Source organism: Centruroides sculpturatus, unplaced genomic scaffold, assembly GCF_000671375.1.
Source record: "Centruroides sculpturatus isolate CEXI.00-Female unplaced genomic scaffold, Cexi_2.0 scaffold252, whole genome shotgun sequence".
NCBI lineage: Eukaryota > Metazoa > Arthropoda > Arachnida > Scorpiones > Buthidae > Centruroides > Centruroides sculpturatus.
In genome coordinates, this window is record NW_019384463.1 from 48,212 (window position 1) to 65,497 (window position 17,286).

The 17,286-nt window shown below is 31.2% G+C and overlaps 1 protein-coding gene across 1 annotated transcript in view; it reads right to left on the reverse strand.

Annotated features, from left to right (window-relative positions):
* Positions 1 to 1,713: 1,713 nt before the first annotated feature.
* The window catches only part of LOC111620955 (60S ribosomal protein L30-like), a 17,974-nt gene continuing 2,401 nt past the window's right edge, over positions 1,714 to 17,286 (reverse strand). Inside the window, exons 2-4 of the mRNA XM_023362978.1 lie at positions 12,723 to 12,868; positions 6,584 to 6,714; positions 1,714 to 1,807 (exon numbers count right to left, since the gene is read on the reverse strand). Of these exons, the coding sequence (XP_023218746.1) occupies positions 1,764 to 1,807; positions 6,584 to 6,714; positions 12,723 to 12,868 (321 nt within the window). The 3' untranslated portion in view covers positions 1,714 to 1,763. The remainder of the gene's footprint in view (positions 1,808 to 6,583; positions 6,715 to 12,722; positions 12,869 to 17,286) is intronic.

Genomic DNA, 17,286 nt, shown 5'->3' on the forward strand with positions numbered 1-17,286 from the left:
CCCCATAGACCTTACTGGCATGGGTGTCCCTACTAGGAGCTTGTGCTCCAGCCTGCATTGCTCTATGGTTCAGTGAAATTACTGGGCTCTCCCACCACGACCAGGTGGTGACCACGGAAGAGTTATTATTATTATTATTATTATTAAACAGACATCAACATCTGTGAGCAAATTTATTTTACATATACTTTCTTAGAATACATAAAAACGCATGGCTTGTAATAAACAATCATCTTATTTCATCAGTGCTGCGGTATAGAATGAAATACAAGCATAAGAAACAACAACAACCGTGATAAAAATATATAAATAAAACTTGAAATTAACGGAATATGTAAAAGTTTACGTCACACCTTTCACCATGTGACGGCACACCGTTTGAGGAACACTGCTTTATATCTTCACCCTCACGAAAAATGCTGCTATACCACTGATACAAAATATTCTATTACTACTTTATGTTCTTGTTATTATATTACTAATTCAAATATTTATTTTTATTTTCAAAATATGATAGTATCTACTTATCTAACCGCTTAAAAGGAATTTTTGGACAAATAAATTATGTCCTTCAAATCCAATGTTCGCCTAAGTTCAAGAATTACTCAATAAAAACATCGGGAAATTAATCGTTTCTATTTATATGCATTTCAGATCGAACATTTTTGCCGATCCCTCCTCAGTAATTTTGCATACTACCGATGCTCTAGGCTACTGTGTAACATTCATCTTCCAGTTCTAGTCTATCAGTAACTTATTTCTTCAGGTGACTTATATAGTGGGTATAAGTCTAAACCACAATTCTGAATTTAAAAAGTTGTCTACTTTATTGAGTATGATTAGAAATTCCAATTTCATAATACATTAACAACTGAAAGATTGCATTAGAAGTTAACCAATTACTATTCAAAATGTTCTCATTGTGAATAGCAGGGGGTCACCAAACTTTTTTCACAGTGGGGCAGATAACTGAGCAAATGACAAGCGCTGGCCGCATAACCATTTTGTTCAATAAAGCACACTGAATACACAAAAAATAAAAAGCAACCAACATATTTATTTACCAATACACACGATGACTGCGGCAGGCTCATAATCGCCTTTCTTAGTAACTTCATTGCAGATGTACTTACACAAAAAGCATTGATATCCAAAGTCGCAAAAAGTTGCCAAATTTTTCATTTCGTTGATTTTCCTAAATATATTATTGTCAAATGCAAAATCCAGACGAACCAATTTTGGCATTTTTACTTATTTTAATTTTTTCTACATAAGTTCATATACAATCTATGATATTTTCATATAAATAATTAATTTTAGCTCATTTGTGGCACAGTACAGCCACAGGCCAGATGAACTGACCTCGCGGGCCATAGTTTGGAGACCCTCTGGTGAATAGTACTGTTTAACCAACAGACTGCCGAAAATCTATCGGGCTAGTTTTATGCTAATTATTAAATAAACTAGCCCGATAGATTTTCGGCAGTCTGTTGGTTGTAGCTATATTATATATCGGGTTGGAGATGTTTGTATGTACTGTTTAACTTTTAGAAGTCTAATCAATAATTTCTTAATGTCTCTTTTAAAACAGGAAATACTTTTATTACAATTATTTGGATTATAAGCTAAAGAATTAATTTTTAAATTGTTTTCCTTGTAATTCTATACTGTTTTTATTTTCAAACAGATGATTATAAATAAAAACTAATGAACTGATACCAAACAAAATTAGTTTTATTAATTTGTCTTATTTTTTTTACAGATTACTGCTGATCTGTTGGCATGCTTCTGATAATATCTGAATCACCTGCAAAAAATAATTTTTTAAAAGATTTAATTTCAAATTCCAATTAGAAAAACAAATATTTTTTGATATTTTTTAAATAATATTTTGTATATTAAAGTATATGTTTAAAATAGCAATATTCCAAATACATTAATTTTACTTTATGCTTTATATATATATATTTTAAGGGGGAAAAAAACACTTTCAGTCTTTAAGTTAACAATTAATGTATATGTGAATTTAAGATAAAGTGAAGTAAAAATAAAACAAAGTAAATCAAAAATGTGTTTATATTATCAAACATTCAGACATACAACAATTATTCTTTGTTTAGAAACTAATAATAGCCATAAAAAATATACATGAAAAAACAAAATATGTTAATTTAAAATACCAATTAACATTTTTATATTTGCAAATTATTTTTCATTTCCTATGTCAGATAAGTATTTCATATAATTTTTCTCTCTTAAAATGCCTTTACCCAAACCATTCATTCAAATTATGAAATAATTGTAATTCAGATAATTTTTCTACAGTTACTGATTTAACAAGTTACAATGAAAGTGAAAAATAAATGCATATTTAATTCATTTCTATAAGCCATGTCCACATGGCTTATAGAAATCAAACAACAAATAACAAATCTTCAAACAATTCTTAAAATTAATATTTAGATCAGTAAGTTAAAATGTTTATTAACCCTTTAAAAGTGAGTTTTTCATTCATTTTAAAAATTGTTAAAGTTAAAAATGGAATAAAACATCTTGTTAAATAATAAAAATCAATTGCTTAATAATTGACATAAAATTATACAGTGATTTATAAATGAAGTAATACGTGATGTTCATTAAAACAGGAAGGATACAAATATCTTTTCCGCATTAAATCTCTTCCAACCCTCACTGCTTTCCCAATACAAGTTTAACACGTTCACGACATCAGTAGATAAACGTTTAGGCAGTTGCTGGTTGTTATGAGTCACCCGTGCCTCATACTATTAATATATTTTATTGTACCTAATAAAATAATATTGATATATCAAGTATGATGTTTGTAGAATTATGTTATCAAAACATATGCGCTGCCCCACGGAAAAACAAGCAATTATGTCTGTCGCCCTAACTAGACATGTCCAGACGAGTCACATGTGCATTGTAATGCCGTGAACGTGTTAAAAGTAAATATGTAAAAATTCACAAAGCAGTTGATTACTGGATGAAACAGAAAACAAGCACACCAGACTACATAAACAGCCACTTTATAAAGAGTAAAATTTAATACCTGTTCTTGTTCTACCATTTACAGTAGAACCTCCATTATCCGGATTTTCGATTATCTGGATTGTTCAAAATAAACAAAATTTTTACGAATTTGCTGTTTTGCACTTGGCAAATTATGACACTGTTTATGTACATGATGGAATGCATAACTTTTTTTGTTTCAACAAAGTCTCCCCAGCACAGTAATCGTAAACTCTTAAATATATTTTACGTAGTAATAAAAATATAACTTGACATACATATTTATTAATAATTTATATTCAAATTACATCATTTCTATGACCAAGGGCGGCGTAAGGCATGGACGACGTGGGCCACCGCCTATGCCTCGCGGTCCGAAGGGCCTCGCGCCTCGAAGGTTTATGCATTACTTAAAAGCCGCGAACGCGACGAAAAAATTTTACTCGTCATAAAACGATAAATAGTTTGTCAAATTTTTATTCATAAAAATGCAGTTTCAACTGCTTTTTATTTTATAAAATCCGTCTTCTTGCGCCACCAGAGGGCCTTTTAAACAATAGGTAGTCTGTTAGCGTTGGTCAGTAGTAGTCCAAATTCAATACGAACGTTTGTTTCTTGAAAATTTGATCACGATTTAAATACAGTATTTACTTTTAATATTACCGATATGTCATCGAAAAGAAAACGTGTTGTATTATCATTAAAAGACAAATTAAAGTATTTGTTTCGATTATCCGGATTTTTCCTTATCCGGACTACCTTCATCCCCAATTAGTCCGGATAATCGAGGTTCTACTGTATTTATTTTTTATTCAGCATTGTCATGTATATGACTGATTGGCATAGGACATGTAAGTCATACTGATATGGCAGATCCATGCACAATAATATGTTGCTAGTGATCTTGGAGCTAATGTTTTTTTTTTTACATAATCTATCTACATGTACTATGTGTAAGCAAGCTATCAGTGACCCACACTTAGAAATTTCTAGTTACATCCAAAATTGTATGCACTTATAACAGCAATATTAATCAATGAACAAAAACTTTTTTATATCAACTCAGATTTTCTAGTATTCTCAACAAAATACCTCATCTATAAGACCCATAATATGCATTTAGGTTTTAAAATTTTTTGATTTGTTTTGTAGTCAATGCTCTTGTGAAATCCGGAATTTCTACCGATTTTTTCCCCGGTCAATGTCTCGTTATTACCTAAAAACCAATTAAATTTCCCTAAGAAACTAAAGTGGAAACAACTTGAAAGAGGGAGAAATTTTAACCTCCCCTTTTTTCCAAGGTAAACATTCGCCCATCTCAACAACTATTCCCACACTATAAGACTTAAAGTTACCATCCGATTTTGTCATTTTATTTGGGTTCCGGAGACACCTCTGACCTCCCCACACACCTTTTACCTCGTAACTAATTAGTCACATGACAGTTTTTCCACTGTAAAATGGTAAAAGCCACTTCTCCCCCCTCAAAAGAATTGTTCCAAGGATTTACCTTTAACTTGTGCCCTACATTTGTGTTCTAGGATATCCACATCTAGAAAGAGGTATGGAACCAACTTCTGTGAACCCCTCGTGCTCTACGGACTCTGATTTTTCACTCGGAATTCCGCGATGATAGATTATTGTATAATCTAGGTAATTAACCAATAAATCATTGTTTCTTTATTAAATTGGTGTCCTCTTTTACTCGTATAGCGTCAGTCGCCTTTCTGATGGCACTCCTCCCTCCTACACGTGACCCGAAAAATTTGCCCTGTTCTTGCAGGATAAACTAAAGGAAATTTAAGCCATCTCTGACTAGTGGACAAGTCCTCCCGACTTGAAAGCCAATCCATGGAGGTACGACGTAGTCATACCCCTCGGTTCTCACACTCTTAATAGTAAAAGGACATCATTATGGATAATAAGCAGACATAATTACACTTATACCATTTCACAACAATAACATACCTCACTAGCAATAAATGATTGACAGTCACCTTTTTTTTTTTCATTTGAGAATGGAATTTGGGCATGTTTTTCAATTAGATATTACCACAAACTCCTGTGAGGAAACTTAGCAAAAACCTTAAATTAAAGGACTACAGAACCATCCAATACATATGCCCTTTATCCAAGTAAGGCTCTACAAATGTTTTTACATTTTCAGATATATCCAATCATCATCATTACTGATTTCTGTAGTTAAGCCAGTGTACACTATCAGATATTATACAGGTTGCACTATTTTACATCAGTAATGTGTTCCTGTAGGTAGCCTCATAAATAAAATTGTTACAAAATAAATCCATTTTATAATAGAATAAACAGGAATGTGTTCCAGACATTCATGATTAACAATTAATTATATATATTTCAATTTTTATATAGCCACTGTGTTGATCTTGTATGCAGTGCTGCTGAACACAACTTCCAATTCTGCAATGATTATCCCTTAATAATTATGTAGGCTGAGGATAACGCACCTTCATATAATATGAATCTAAAGTTGTTTGCTGTGCTTTTTCTTCTTGAGAATTTCATAAGGTGCTACAGCTTCATTTAAATTCCTCCTTACAAAGTCACTTTGCTCCCAGTCAGAGTCCATTTTACAACATACTTAGACTTTGGATTCACTAATTCCCTTTTATTTAACATGGCTATTCTTTTTCTCTTTTTTATTATTACAGTAATGTCACTTTAAAAATGTTGAACTGTCACCTGAACAATAAACAATTTCGAATAAACAAACCAATGCTGCTTAGAATCACTATTAAAGCAAAGTTTCTAGTAGCAATACACAAAGTATAAAAAATATTTGCATTTGGAAATTGAAAAAAAATGGTCTGTACACTGTGGAAAACTTATCAGTTATTCAGCATGGAAAGAAATCAACAGAAATTGAAGGATTTAATTGCTTTTACAGTAGGCCTATCTAGGTAGTGCAGTCAGTGCTATTCAGTTTAGTGCAGTCTGGTGGCTATCAAAAATATGTTTCCTCTATTTTAAAATTAAAGTATACATAAAGAAATCATTTGAAAAATTTATTTTTTACTTAAAAAATCCATTAAATTTCTATATGTGCTATCAACTACAAAATCCAAAACACACCCAGAAACTTCAATTACCAGATTATCTTAGTTAAACAAAAGAATGTGATTATCAATTCCAGATGACATTTCCATTACTGTAATGCTTCATAGATAAAAAACTTTAATGCAAAACACATATTTTGAAGGACTTCCTTTAATAAAAAGTATGATTGAAGTTATTAGTCTAACAATATGAAGTTATCCAATACAATTAATATGGGCTTTCAGGTTGTATATTTTGTATTATCGGCATCTATTAAACACTAACCAAAAACTGAATTTATTATTATTACTATTAATACCCTTATTAAAAGTTTATTCAATAAAAATTAAAAAACAGTTGAATAAATGACTAATTTATTCAGACTATTCTAATTTATATGATTTTAAATTAGAACAGTCTGATAAAATTACTAACAACATCATTACTTTCATTTTAATTTCAATATTTAAAAACATTTTACCTGGATCAGTAATGCTAAGCGCACAAACTCTGAAATATTTTCCACATGCCGTGCCTAATTCAATATTATTTCCCGAATAATGATGGACGCCAGTTTTTGCTAACATGGCATAATATTCTATTTCACTTTTCCTGAAATTATAAAATAAAACAACATTTAATTGTTTAAAAAAATGTTAACAACAAATGCTAGCTGAAACAATTCATAATGTATAATGATTTTTTTTAATCAATAAAAAATTAATCTGATTTATTAAAACACTTCATCAAAATTTTTAATGAAAAGATATTAGCACAGTTATAATTTGTAAATGTGAATGCAATGGTCTTGCTCAAAGATACTGCAAAGAAGAAATCTCAAGACCATTACAAACTACATTTAAAGAATATACAGCAGCAGTAAAAATTAAAACATTGTAATTCAATAGTTTATGTAACAAATGAGCATTAATGTAATATTATTGAGCAGTCAATTAAAATTATAAGAAAAAAATAGTTTTAAAAGGAAAATGCTGGAAAATATATTAATAAAGAAAATTTGCAATACATTATATTTTATAAATTTAAAATTCAATGAAATAAGCAATACAGCAGAAACACAATTAACTAAAGTAATGTGGACCAACACTGCCTCAGATAAGTATACAGTCATAGCCATTTCAGATTAAAAATTACAAATGTAAAAGATTTATATAGTACGAGGGTCATCCTAGAAGTACCCGACCTGACATATAGATGGCGGTAGTTGTTTGAAAAAATTACGTGTTTGAAAGTATCAACCTTATAAAGCTTAAGTTTGAAGATGCTACGTTGTTTAGTATTTGTTTGACAGCCATCAATAGTGGACGATCTCAGTTAATTTGTAAACATGGAAAAAATTGGTCATTGTTATGTGATACAATACTTTCATTTGAACGGTCTCAGTCCAACCAATATTAAAGCTGAGCTAGATTCTACTCTGAAGGAGCCTGCTCCCTCGTTTACAACAATAAAATATTGGGTGGCAGAGTTTAAACAAGGCCACATGAGCTGCCAAGACGAACATTGCAGTGGTTGATCAAATGAGGTGACCATGCCAGAAATGGCGAAAAAACCCACAAAATGGCATTGGATGACTGTTGACTCAAAGTGCAAGAGCTAGCATACATGGTAGACATTTCAAAAAGTGCTGTACATCGCATTTTGACTGAAAATTTGGACACGAGAAAGCTGTGTGCAAGATGGGTGCCATGTTTGCTCACAATGAGACAAAAACAGTGTTGTGAGGATGTTCCAATTAAGTGTTTGGCAATGTTTTGCAGCAATAAAGCCGAATTTTTGTGTTGATTCATAACCATGGATGAAACATGGGTCCATTACTTCATGTCTGAGACGAAAGAACAGTCGAAAGAATGGACTGAAAGGGGAGAATCGGCTCTGAAGAAGGCAAAAACAGTTCCATCTGCTGGCAAGGTCATGGCATCAGTTTTTTGGGATGTGCGTGGAATAATTTTCAATTGATTATCTTCAAAAAGGAAAAACAATCAACGGTGAGTATTATGCGAACTTGCCACAGCGCGTGAGTGATGAAATCAAGAAAAAATGGCCGCATCTGGAAAAAAAATATTGTTTCATCAAGACAAGACAACGCACCAGTCCACACATCCATTATCGCGATGGCCAAAACCAATGAGTTAAGGTTTAAATTGCTTCCTCATGCACCCTATTGCCAGATTTAACCCCTCGGATTATTTTCTCTTTCCAAATTTGAAAAAATGGCTCAATGGTAAAAGATTTGCCAACAATGAAGAAGTGGAGTCTGCGGTTGATGGCTATTTTGAGAAGCTTGACAGTTCTAACTATAAACAGGGTATTGAAGCTGAGCATATAGTACACTTCACGCCAGGATTTAGAAATTAAATATAGAACACTTCCTGTTGTGATGTTATTAACAGCGATTTGTTAAATTTCAGATATACTCGCAAGTACTTTCAACAGTTTACAACCGTCATCTTCAGGCAAAATCGAATATCTTTATTGTCAAGTTGATAGCTTTAACGAACTTTTCAAATTACGTAATGCACGTGATTGGAATTTAGAACAAAACATTAAAATTGAATAATTAAATATTTTTAAAGAAACGTGCTGTAATAACATAAACTCCCCAAAATATATAAATAGTTAGTAATGGTACTGTGTATGGTAGTGGTATAAAATTAAACACAAAATTATAACTTGTATTGTTTAAATAAAATTATCCATAACTGTGGTATTTTCAATGTCGGCGCATTACACGGCAGTGCAACTGATATGTAAAGGTTCTCCCATATGAATATTTGTCTACGATCATTGCAATGCTTAAGCAATTTAGTGTGGTCCCAAAGTGGAAGATAACCTTGGTCTAGAACCTTTTTTGCTAATTCTGTTGCTGGTCTGTTATTTCTAATGTCTTCTTGATGTTCAAGGATGCAGGACTGTATCATTCTGGTGGTAGCTCCAATATAGATAATTTCTTTCCCTGATATTGTATGCATTAATAAAATTTTATAAACCCCTGATTTTTCATTCAATGTGATAGTGTCTCTATCGTTGCACAATGTTCTTCGTAGTGATGGTTGAGGAGTTATAGGTAATATAAAACCATGCTTTCTAAATATATGTGTTATTTTTAGTGAAATGGTGCCCAAATATGGTATTGGAGGATTTATTATCTTTAGGTCTTCTTTTTTGCACAGGAAAGATTTTGGAAACAATTTGTTTATGACCTGGTTGTAGAGATATCAATACTTGGAATTAGAATATACGACATTGTGCACTGCTCTGTTGATAATTTGTAATTCTGTATCAATTAATACATGGGTGGATGGGATGAGAAGTGCTCTCTGAATAAGAGAAGTAATAGCAGAGTTTACAAAGTTTGAGAGTTAGAAGGCAGTTGCAGGGATAATATCTGGCACTTTGTTGTTTTTGTGGTGCACTGCAAAAATTAGCTCTGAAGATCTATGTATTTCCAAGTCTAAAAAGGAAATTTTGTTATCTTGCCCCTCTTCTACAGTGAAATTGATAGAAGAATATATTGAAGCAAACATTTGAATAAATTTGTCTAAATCCTCTGCAGAGCCATCCCATGCAAGCAAAATATCATCAACGTATTTATCGTAGATACATGATAGGATAGTGGAATGTTAAAGCTGCGTGGAAAATACTTGTGAGTATATCTGAAATTTAACAAATTGCTGTTACAACGCTGCAACAGGGAAGTGTCCTATATTTAATTAGTATTGAAACTATTGAACATTGCTGGGAAAAGTGTATTGAGCTAAAAGGAGACAATGTTGAGAAATAAAGATATGTTTTTCAAATTTTTGTCTTCTTTGTTAGGTCGGGTACTTCTGGGACTATCCTTGTATCATTTTAAGTCTCTTATGCCTTAGTGAACATATTATTATACAATATAAAAAAATATTGTTGCATATGATTATCATATAGCTAATACATACAATAATTTTAAGAATAAAAAATGTGTATTATTGTAGTTACATTTTAATATGATTAATTTGTCTGATATAAAAGTTAAACAATAAAAGGTAGCAAAATAAATCATTTTGCAATACATGTTATTATTTAAACTCTCTTTAAATAGTCCTTCAGAATTTCTCTTATAGTTGTTCTTCCCTTTTATGCCATAATGTTCTGCAGTTACCCCAGCAACATTTTTCATGAATGGTCCTAGATATGCTGGTTTCTGGCTCTCACCACCTAGTACCCTCATTGTGAATCTGGCCAAATCTGTGATGTGAATGGGAAAATGGCCCTCTTAACCTACTCCCTAGTATTCCTGACATATCTCAGGTCACAACCTAATGTCCTTGATCTGTGGACCCAAGATATCTTGGAACATTTTTGAAACTAGATGTCGCTAGTTGTTATAATTTTATATTAAAACTAACTTCCGAAATATATATTTGTTTGTTTTTACATTTATTAATATATCTATTTTTGTTTGTGCATAATAAAAAAATAATTTTGAACAATATGATTATTTTTTCAAAACGTGTAATTTTCATTAGTCTTAACATCAACAAATTCAAGATGGCACAACATGCAATAGAGAAAAATTTCAACATTAAATAGGTTAAGTATCCCCAGGATGGAAAGAGTAAAAAAAAAAAAATTTAATGTATTTTTCAATGGAAAGCTTTTCTTGTCTTTGGAAATGTTCAACAAAAGCTAGGAGCCATTACACATGCATTGTAACAAAGATTTGCAATCCTTATTTTCTCTTTGTTGAACCACTTATTAGTTGGCATCAACTTTTTTAAAGAATTATTTCTGCCATTTTTTAAATCACAAAATGACTGGTCTCTCTGTTGATAACTGATGAACTAGGGGTGCAACTATGTAGACTAAGCAAGCAAATTTTCCAAGAGAGCGAGAATATGTGGCAAGAAGATGTGAGACACAGTTAATATGTCAGATATGTGTGAGAACCAGAAATTCACTCTCACCAGCAATATTTCTCGATTCTCGCTTGTGTGTGTTTTCCACAAAGAGCAACTTGGTATCTAACAATATCAGTAATGGTTTCAGTGTCGGCAGAAGCACCCGAACACAGCAATAAATGTAGTCGGTGATGCGAGACAGTTTGTCTGAGACACGGTTAGCTACGTACACTCCTGTAGTACTTCTTGAATCGGCTCCGATAACAACTCCGCCTTCAAACTCCACTGCCATAATTGAAGCACCAGTCATGTGCTGGAACATCCATTCAGGAATATATTGATCATTCATTGTAGAAAAGCTTGAATAAAACTGATGACTTTGCTTGACACTCATTGCCACCATTTTGATTAACAATGTGCTCCAAAGCAGTGAAATTCACCTACTCCAACTTGGGCAAGCTGGGCTTTCAATTTATCTGTAGTTCAGCCATGTTTCCTTTGTGCTTAGATGATCTGCATAACAGCAGCATAATTGACATACCTCAACTTTTGCTGAGCATTCGGCTTATTGATGGCTCAACCTTGTTTCTTTTCAATGAATCTACACAACTATCTTCAAACTATTTATAGACGTGTGTAGTAACTTTCAAACCACTAACTTTTATAAGGACTGTTCTGAACACTGATTTTACTTGGGTTCTAAGCAGAACTTTCTGTGTCAGTGAATATCACTTGGACCCAAGTAAAATGGACTTTAAAGTACACATCTGCAATGTAGTTCAAGAGCTCTTGTGCACAGCTATGAACTGCTAAGCATATTTTTCTTTTGTTTATTTGAACATTATAATTCGTTTTGATAATTTTATTTATCCTAATATAAGTCATAAGCATATTAAAAATATATATTATTTACTCATATTGTATACAAATACTGGTTACTATATATTTAAGAATATGTATAACTTCCTGGTAATGCTCTAGTGAGGCCAGGACATGTACCATGTACTTAAATAAAAAATGAATGAATGAATAATGTGCATGTTTTCCTTTGCAATAACTATATTGCACACAACTAAATTCATGTCTGCATAGTTGCACCCTAATGGTTGGTTTTTGGAACAACTATCACAGCAAAGAGAAAGATTCTGAGGAAGCTTTTCATTATGATATTGGCTTTTGTCAGAGAACCTACATTAATAAAAATGAGGTCATAAAAAGAGATGATTTAAATGCTTTGTGATTTATAAGAAAGCTGTAAATCCAGTACAGTAAGAGATACAGATTGAAAATATCCTTATTATGTATGTTTTATATGTTTGCATTTCCTTAAGCTTATAGACAAGGAATATACTTTAATATTTATCTAATATATGTATTAAATAAATATTGAAGTATAGTACTTTGTCAGTTTTATAACAAATTGATGTGATATATTTTTATTGGTTTTGAATGTAGTCTGAGAGTGTAATAATGCCAAAACAAGTCACTTTAAACAAATTTTAAAAAAAGTCTTAAGAGAGCTGTGAATTATATACTGCAAATATGTGATTAGTATAAATCTAAATATTACATACATTTATTATCTTTTCATTCAATGTAAAGATAATAAATTCAAGAAATAAACTTAACTAATTAATATAAAATCAAAATTTGATATAAATAGCAGTACAAATTTTATTTAAAAAATAATTTTAACAAAAAATAATTCAAATTTCTTACCTTAATGGTGGTGTGTTATTAGCAATTATAATTAACTTTGCTTTTCCTTGACGCAAAGTCTTCAAAGTTTGTTTGTACCCTAGTACATATTTTCCTGACTTCATAACAAGAGCAAGACGAGAGTTAATGCTCTCCAAAGCTTTTTTCTAGAAGAAAAAAATTATTATTTCAAAGTTTTTGTATGACTTCATTTAGTAATAAACAGGTGACTATCAACTATGATCACAAAGCCTTCCTTTCTTTTAAAGTTTTAAAAATTTAAGTTCTTCTGAAAAATTTTTAATTGATTAACTTTATATTTCTTAAAATACAAATTACATTGCTTTCTATCTTGGTTTCCCGATAATTATAAACATATTTAAATAAGAATCTACAAAGAACAAAGAATCTGCTAAGTACCAAACTCAAACATAAATATAAATGAAAACAGGAAATGAAATAAGCTTTTGGATAAACTTTATATTTATAAAACATAAATATGTAATTTTATAAAATTTTAAATCATTTATAATATTCTAAAAAAATGTTAGCCTAAAAATTTCAGTTAGTGAGTCAGTGTGTATGTATTAGTTCAATCAATAAAAACGTATACCCAAAGATCAGGATTTAATCTCTAATAGAAGTTTGTGCCTTCCAAAAAAAATCACAGCATGGTCTGGTTTTAAGAACACTTGATCTTTGGGTGTTTGTTACTACAAATCCATAAATTATGAAAATCAGTGAATTGTTAGGATGACCTCAAATCTACAAAAACAGATCTAAATGGAAATCATAGCAAAAATCATCCAAAAAACAACAATAGATTATTGTTCACTAAACTTCACTAGAGCTTCAATGAAGTGTTTCCATCAACTGAAAATCATCAACTGTCAAAATTTGAATGATAAACTATCTACACAAGTAATTTTCAACTGATGTGCCATGAAAATTTTTGAAGGTTCTTAAATAAATTATTTTTGAAAGAAGCTCAAAGAACAATAATGTACATTTCAAAATTAAAACCTCTTTAAATTGATTATATGAGTTTCTCGTAGTTATAATAACTACATAATGTAGTAAAAATGTATATTCATAAGCAAAATTATATGTGCATATTACTGGGTTATTTCATTTAAAACGAAATTGTCTTTACATCAAAAATGTATCTATAATTGTTCATATTTAATTTAAATTACTTTAACTTAGAAACAGCAGGACATTGGTCAAGATTCTAAAGGCAATTAATCATCATGCCACTTTTAAATGAAAATTAAGACTTAAAGTTAATTGCTTTTCTTAAATCAGATATCTCATTAAATGTTCAATTATAATAAACCAAAAAGTAACAAATTCTTAAAAAATCTTATTTATTATCTATTTATTAGAAATTATAATAAATTGCTTTGTGTCAATAAATAATTTATGAAAAATACAATCTTTCTTTTTAATCATTATTACTTAAAAGTGTGCCATGGAAATTTAATTATAACCAAGACTCATCACTGGATATAACTCATGGCCATCATTTGAACAGTATAGATCAGTGTTTTTCAGCCTTTTTTATCTAATGGCATGATCCTTGAATAGGTTCAAGTGTGCCATGAGATAAAAATGATCAAATGATTGTCATGAGTTATGTCCAGTGATTAGTCTTGGTTTCATTTTATTCAAAATGAAAAAGACAAAAACAATAATTGTAATTGTTAAACTCCTGGGACCAGATTCACAATGTCTTCTAAGATATTACAAAGAACTCTCCAATATTGAAGTTACCAAAAACGAATGTTAATTTATATTCAAAAAAACATCTTAGCATTTACAACAAAACAGAAGAAATTGATACTGGATATGTAACTAATGACATCACTAGTGACTGCTTCTGTTTATTTAATAAATCCACTGCTGTAAGAAGCTGGTCAAACTGTTTTTGTGAATAAAACTATTCATTTGACTAACAGAATCATTAATGCACTTGTCAAATTGCAAAAGGACCTCCCATGGTTTTTCATTAGGCTTGAAGCAGTTTTCAGGTGGCAATTCAAACGTCTCCACTTCCTTTCATTTTCTCTAAGCTGGGCATTGGTGGTATTGACAAGATATGAATTGTCATTTCACATGGTAAGTGCTTTGTTAGTAAATACTGTAGATATAGATACTTACCTACACTGTTTGTTGTTAGGTTGCATACCTGCAAACCAATGTTCACAGGCAGTTCAAAAGAGTAACCTTTTGAGCAAAAATATAAAGTCTAGCACTTGATGCATCTACCAATATAACTCAAAAGAATGTGACAATGAACTTAATATTATACTAAAGCTAATATATTTAGTAGCTTCTGCTTTCAATACTAACATACAAGGAAGCATTCTTTCAAGCAATTTTTCCCTCTTAATTTTTGCCATTAACTTTTTACTTTGTGAAACTAATTATTAAAGAAAAAGCTTACTGTTTTGTTAAAAATGACTATAGAACATAACTTTCATCTCATAAATGTTTCAATTAATAATTTTGGCAAGATTTCAAATGAGATCGTTCCACATGACTCTATAAACAATTTTAATTCCTCACTTCCCTGAACCTGTTACTAACATGTAACACGTATAAGAAATATACAGCAGGTGACAAACATTTTTGAACTATCTCACAGTTCTTCCTCAGGTCAACTAGCTTAGGAATGCTTCTGAACGGAACGTGTGGAATTTGACGGAATCGAGTTTCATTTTGACAAAGTCAGTTTTGCTTGACATGTGCGGTCGTGAGCTGGTGGAAGTAGCCACGGGTCGGCATCTAGAAGGGACTGCCAGGCCAGCAACAGGTTTTGCTCCTCTTTCTGGTTGATGCATGTGGCTACTTGGCCTGTTTTGTAAATGGCTATGGATTCTAGCCATTTAAGGTAGTCTGGTGGGGTCTGCTGACGATGACTGTAGCTCTATCGAAGTGCACCTTGACATCCGGATCGGATGCATACATTACTGCCAACCCATGGCTACCTCCACCAGCTCACAACCACGATGTGGATTACTGGGTGATGTTGAACACCATATCTTTTATTGTATTTCATTGGAAGCTGAGAGACTTAATCTAAGAATTTTAACATCCAAATACAACCTAAACTGGCCATGTCAATATGAAGAACTCATAAAATACAGAGATATTTTCTCTGCTTTCCTGCAATTAACTAAAAAACACCAGAAAATAGCGAATCTCGCTACTAGGGATTAACAATCCTCTTACTTTTAACATTTTATTGTATAAGACTGGTTATATATTTTGACACTGGTATTTCTGGTTGGTAGTAAAGCATGAGTTTTGAAGCTAGGTTTGTTCTGTCCATGTAATATTAGGATAGTTCTTGTTGTAACTCTTAAGTAAAAACTGAAATCGTAGAATTCAAAATAAGAAAATCCCTAAATGAATTCCTTTTTCAAACATCGCCTCAGTGTGAATACCATAACATAGGTTGTTGAATAATTCGGTACATAATTTGGACTTTCTGTTTTATTTGCTTATTTCTAAATCAATAAAGCATAAATATATATCTCTGAATGGAACAACACAAATTTACGTTATTATCTTTATAATGATTTTGGTTAGATAAATAGTTTGGTTTTCTACATTTGTCTGTTTCCTATATGGTTTAGATGTCTAATAGGATCTATGATAGTGGTTGATAGTTGGTTACAATGACATCACACATATTAAAATAAAACGAAGACACCTATGAGATAAAGTTATTAACACAAAGTTATAAAGAACTTTAACTTTATAACAAAGCTAATAATACGAATAGTGACAAATGTAAAAAATTTAAATCACAGTAACAATATGCAAAAAACGTTTTCTGTAATACTATTGGATACCAGCGGAGATACTTGGCAGCAACCAGAAGTGACAATGACAGCTGAAGCAAGTGATTTCTGTTCAAACGACAAAGGATGTTTGTCAATACGATGCAGAATATTAGAAATTCCTAGAAGATAATGTGTCGTAACATCTCATCTGCAGCTGAGTGCAAGAACTGCTAAAGTGCACAAGGCTGACTATTCGTTAAATTATTTTGTACAACAGGATCTCTTGAAAACAGGAACTTCGATGGTTGTCAATAGTGTTATACTGGACTCAATAACAGGCTAAACAACTGACTGATTGTAATATTTAGGTTAAGTTAGTTTTTAATTAAGTTAAGTACTTTTATTTTGTTTATTTTAAATATGTATAAATGTATAAATATATCTGCTTATTTCTGTTTAGTAAATTTGTACATATGTATAAATATAATGTTACGCGAATATATATGTAACATCATGTAACATCATAATATATATGCAATACTATATGTATCATATAAGTAATATAATATGTACTATAATATGTAACTGTACAGGAAAACTCTCAGCTATGTATCATACGGTGCTGAGAATGCACCAATTGGTGCTAAATAAAGAATATTGAGTATTGAGTAAAGAATATTGAGTATAGGATAGCAGACACCGGTGGGACAAAGAAGTTTGTCTGCTATGCTATTCAGAGGTACATGCTGATGGTATACTATATCTTAACCTGGTCATCATATAGTGAAGAATAC